The 5,606-nt window shown below is 35.6% G+C and overlaps 2 protein-coding genes across 2 annotated transcripts in view; both read right to left on the reverse strand.

Annotated features, from left to right (window-relative positions):
• LOC107680682 (protein TESPA1-like) overlaps nucleotides 1–1,177 on the reverse strand; it is a 13,566-nt gene extending 12,389 nt beyond the window's left edge. The window contains exon 1 of the mRNA XM_016476693.1: nucleotides 1,035–1,177. The gene's annotated coding sequence lies outside the window, so the exon portion shown is untranslated. The remainder of the gene's footprint in view (nucleotides 1–1,034) is intronic.
• A 3,726-nt stretch (nucleotides 1,178–4,903) lies between these two features.
• LOC107680696 (isotocin receptor-like) overlaps nucleotides 4,904–5,606 on the reverse strand; it is a 23,433-nt gene continuing 22,730 nt past the window's right edge. Inside the window, exon 5 of the mRNA XM_016476705.1 lies at nucleotides 4,904–5,184. Coding sequence (XP_016332191.1) covers nucleotides 4,958–5,184 — 227 coding nt within the window. The 3' untranslated portion in view covers nucleotides 4,904–4,957. The remainder of the gene's footprint in view (nucleotides 5,185–5,606) is intronic.

Below are 5,606 nucleotides of genomic sequence, written 5' to 3' on the forward strand. Positions count from 1 at the left end.
TTCTCTTTCCGGCTCAGACTGCATTGGTTAAGCTTATGGGGCTGTCACGTGATGAACGAACGACTCGGAAAAACCCGAAGACTCGAAACAGGTGAACTACTTGACTAATTCCAGTACAGAACCTATAGGATGTTGCGCATGCGCGACTGAACGAATCACTCCCCGAGACGTCTCGTTCTTCCCGAGTCACATTAAAGATTCGTTCAAAATGAACGAATCGTTCAAGAACGACCCAACACTAAATAACAGTGCTTATCGCTGGGTGACAAGCTCTTGTAATATGCGTAAAACATTTTGAAAATGACATCTAATCAATATAATTTATAATCTTTTTAAACCTAACTATTTTGTACCGTATCCGTGAAATTCTCTAGCTGTAAAGGCTATCTCTCCCGGGTTTTCTGCAACCATGATGCGCGCGCATCCTGAATGTTTACAAACCGATAATTGGTGATGCTTGTCAACAATCTGAAATACTTTTTAAACAAGACACTTTTTTGCCATATATATATATATGTATGTGTGTGTGTGTGTGTGTGTGTGTGTGTACAAAAGTAATAATGATAGTGTTTTGCCAATATGTTGGTTATCCTAACTAAAATTGTTTGTACTATTGCGGTTACTTGGAGCGACGCGATTTCTGTAACTTACCCGAGCGTTTTTTGGTTTTTTTTACCGAATGTGAAAAAAAAAGTTAAATGTGATAAGCATAATAGACAACAAAAATGAAACTGAAAACAAATACGGAAAGCACTCTGTGGCGAATGCTATTAAGTAACTAAAATAGCTGGAGCGCTGTTGCTACGGTTACTTTTATAGCGGAACGGATTACTGTTTGCCGAGCGTCTTACCGAAGGTGAACATACGCCCGCTGGCTAACGTTTGTACTGACCAAAATGTTTAAAAGCTCAATTGAAACACGTCTCTATATATAAAGTATTACTTTTTAAACACATCCAGACTTTTCTTTAGCCTTCCAGGAGATTCAAACCTAAAAGACAGCGTCATACCCTCAAACCCTGCATAATTCTCACCCTGAATTCTCATGGCAACGGCATAATTCACCGCTCTGGTGTCCGTCCTGCATCCCGCTCACATCTTAAAGGATGTCCATCGCAAAACTAAAAAATAACACACGGGAGATAGAGAGCCACGATCGATTGTTGAGCCGCCCGCCAACGCCAACTTTCGTGCTATAGTCATGACGCGCAATAACTGACGGAAGCGGTAGGAGGAAGATGTGTTGCTGTGAATAGAATGAGAACTATGTTGTGGCCACACACTCTTTTAGGAAGTACTGTTGCACACCGCTTACAACGCATGTTTTGGTGGCTGAAGCATACATAGCAGAAGATATTATAAGGCACGCATAAAGGCGCAGTGTCTGAACGTTCATTTAAAAAGCCACTTGTTGTTTTTTTAATCTAACAATCTGTTTATAGTTTACTATTTTATCATAAGCTATATCTGTTATTATGGATTTGTGAATTGTACGTGTGACACTGGCTTGCTTTACTGTAAAAGAAGTGATGCGTTTGAAGATATCAGTGAAACTAGTAAACAGCAGCTGTATAATATAAATATATTGTAATATGTATAAATATATATAATAATAAAATATATTGAATATATAAAATATATTTATTATAATAAAATATAGTAATAAATATATTGTATAATGTAAATATAGAGTCACAAGTGGTCACTTTAACCACTAACCCAGTCGAATCTTGTCACTCTGTTTCACTTAGAAACTTGTAATTCATCATTTGCAACATACCAGAATGGCAACTGAACCAAGAAGCATCAATTTGGTGTGGCAAAAACAGGCCTGGCTTGCTCTCTTTCGCTGTATGTCTTTGCAATATTAATATAAACTTGTGTGTTTTTTCAACTTTGAGGGGGCAACTCTGATATTTCAAAAGAGTGGAGTGGGTAGTGGACAAGGACAGGGAATAGGAGGAAGAGGGGAAGCACAGAGGGGAAGAGCGGAGGAGGGAAAAGAGATGAAGGAAGAGATGTAGGAAGAGGAGCGAAAAAGAGTGAAAGAGCAAGAGGAGAGGGGAGCAGAATGAAAGGGTGGAAGAGGAGAGTTGAGAGGAAGCAATACTGACGAGGCTTAAATGAGATGAGACTGTACTGCTACAGTAATTGATCATGTTGTGAAACAAGGTTTGTTTATGAAAAAGGCAGAGTTCAGCCTAATGTGAGCAAATTTACAGTGGACACAATTTTAACAAAACAGAAGAGGGATGTCATTGGTCAGTATGCCAGTCAAGAAAAGGGTGTTTTAAATTGTTTTAAAGAGACTGTAATCCAGTGAGATTTGGAAATGATAGTGTATAGGCCTATACAGCAAGGATGAATGAATAAACTAATAAAAAGTGACAGTAAATACATTTATAATGTTACAAATGATTTCTATTTTAAATAAATGCTGTTTTTTTTATTCAGCAAAGAATTTAGGATTGTATCATGGTTTCCAAAAAAATATTAAGAACCACAAGTGTTCTCAACGCAGAACATAATAAGAAATGTTTCACAGTATTGTTATTTTCACTGTATTTTTGATCAAATGAATACAGCCCATGGTGAGCATGATACTTCCTAAAATAAAAAAAATAAGTAATAAAATAAAATAAAATAATGTTACACCATGTTAATTAGGAACTGGAACACATTTTTAGCTGGTTTGACTTCCTTTAAAATCTCGAGTCTTTATTCAAACAACAGAATGTCCATTTTCATTTTAGTGTATAAACTCATAATAATCATATCATTAGGGTATTTGGGGTAAAACGAAATTGCGAAGACAGTGTCTACAACATTTAATACTGTCGAGGGAATAATACATAATAGCACTCTCTTGCTGTAAAGTTCTAATGAAACACTAGGTGTCAGCATGTATCCATTTGTAATCTGTGAGGTTTTTAGACAGAACCACTTCTGGGATTTTTTTTGTTTTGTTTTTTTAGATTGGAAATCATCTACTGTGACAGATTTATCATTTGGCTGAAGAGTTTGTCTAATTATCTATATTATAAATAATTTAAATACTGCTTAATTAGATTTTTGCCGCTAGCACTTTTTCATCGAAGTAAATGTCAATGTAAATGTCCTTTAATTTACAATTTTGTACATTTGCAGAGTTATAATGAGGTTTTATTGTGCTTCTGTTCCCATTTAGACTTTGAAGATATGACTGATGAGTCTGTATGAAGTGGTTGTATTATAATTTAGAATTAAAATGTACATTCTCTCTGTTCATGGACATAACATTATTTAAGATATATTTTCATTTTGTCCAAATTTTCATTCCAGTTTTAATTGCATATTTGGTAACCACGATTTTTTTTAACAAATGGAAAGGTGTAGGCTAGTATTAGTCCGTTTTTGAAAAATAAATGATTGGATTCATACTGAGAATAGGCCTAACTGACTCTTATTCATGTGAGCTCACATCTTCGTATTGGTAATAAAGAAAACTGCTGCTGTCCGGTTTGAAATTTGAAATGAATTGTTTTGTCAGTGTGTTTAAATTCAAAATCAGTTACAAAAAAAGCTATATCCTGTACATAAATTTTCCATCAGCAATCGATCAAGTTCATTCATATCCACAACCACAGTCAATACAAGTGAATCAGAGCCTGATTGAGCTGCTGCGTGCACAATATTTAGTTATTTACAGTATATTTCTACAAAATACTGGTAAAGGAACACAGCTGAACATCAAAACCACTGAATAGCCACCAAAAAAAAAGAAAAAGAAAATGTTCTCATCATTTACTCACCCTCACATCCAAATCAGCATTACTTTTTTTCTCGAACTAATCTCTGCATATTGTTTTACCACGTTTCAGGCTTCATGAAAGCACCAAAAGTCCATTCAAGTACAACACTATAGGCAAATCAAAGTCTTCTAGCCATGCAGTAGATTTAATTTAAACCGTTATTTAATGTAACTCCTGTAGTCCCTGCATGGCTGCAAAAGAATATAGCACTAAGTAATTCTTCAAAACCTTTAATCCCATTGATATGTGATCCACAAATAACGTGAAAATCAGATGGGTTTGGAACATGAAAGGGAGTAAAGTATGACACAATTTTCACTTTTGGGTGAACTGTTCCTCCTAAAAAAAAAAAAAAAAAAAAATATTCCTTCTCTCTCTCACAAACACACACACACACACACACACACACACACACATACATACAATAAGAAAAAGTGCTAATGCTGAATTTATGATATTTGTTACTTTATACTGTAAAGTGTGGTTCAAAACTTCTTATGATACTAGGATAAAAGGTGCTGGCTTGGCAAAAGTTAAGACATAGTCAACATGTTTTATGCTGTATTTCATCGCGGTATATTTATCTGATCTCCCCGTTAACTCTGAAATGACCAGAAGCTTTATTTTTTTCAGGTATTTGCTACAGTTGTCCTGAATGCTTGATCTGAAAATATAAAGTCTGAAATTAGAACTGACTTTGTTGAATCAGATTTAAAACAATTTGATGGAGTTTTAAAATTTGCTACGGGCATCATAACTCATACAAGTGTCATACAAGCGTCATACAATCAGCTGCTTACCTTATTTCTGTGAGGATTCTCCATCCAGCATCTCTCCATTACCTCCACCTTTATTTATACATACTTGAAACAGAATTCAGTTATTGTTGGGTGAACTGTCCCTTCGAGCATACACATGTAAATGACTCCCACGACCCTACAAAGAAAAATGGTTTGGAGAATAGATGGAAGCAAATAACTCCTGTATCAAAGACAGCCACAGATCAAGCATTGCTTATGTAAAGATACACATTTTAGGCTGAAGACCGGAGATTATCCAGATCTGCACCACACCGGTAAAAATCATATGAAATTATTCCTTAGCTTATGTTATGTTATTGCTCTGTCCATGACGGTAATACGAACTGCATGTATTCCAACTTTCTCTCATGTAGTAGAGGACTGCGTCACACTCTTCTGGCTGCTGGTGTTCCTCATTGCACCCATGCCTGAAGGGCTCTTAGATCTCCATTGCCTCTTACAGCCGCAGTGTGATGCCATAAGACAGCGCTGCATGAGATCCTGGAACAGATGACCAGCGAAAAACATGTAGATCCAGGGGTTACAGCAGCTGTTGAGACTTGCCAGAAGCATCGCAATAATGAACGCCATAGCTATTAGAGACAAGACATAAAAAAGTTAGTGACATACAAGTAACTATTAAATACGATGATTATGTATCTATGCACTTCCACACTATGCTGACAGATAGCTAGATAGATAGATAGATAGATAGATAGATAGATAGATAGACAGATAGATAGCTGAGTGTGTTATTGTGCTGATATCTGATAAGGATAAGGTTGATAAGGACTACCGTGGACAGCTGACTCCTAAAGTTTTTGATATTCTGCATATTCTGTGTGGTGATCAGTTCACAGCAGTGATAAAAATTTATATTTTCCAATAAGTTTAAATTGATTATTACCTTTTATGGGCATTTTTACCTTTATAAAGCCATTTTTTCTAAATGTGTGCATCATCTTTTCAGTCAAATTCTTAAATTGAATCAGTCAATTAGAATAATAAGTCATTT

This window comes from Sinocyclocheilus anshuiensis, unplaced genomic scaffold, assembly GCF_001515605.1.
Source record: "Sinocyclocheilus anshuiensis isolate Anshui unplaced genomic scaffold, SAMN03320099.WGS_v1.1 scaffold396, whole genome shotgun sequence".
In the NCBI taxonomy this organism is placed as follows: Eukaryota; Metazoa; Chordata; class Actinopteri; order Cypriniformes; family Cyprinidae; genus Sinocyclocheilus; species Sinocyclocheilus anshuiensis.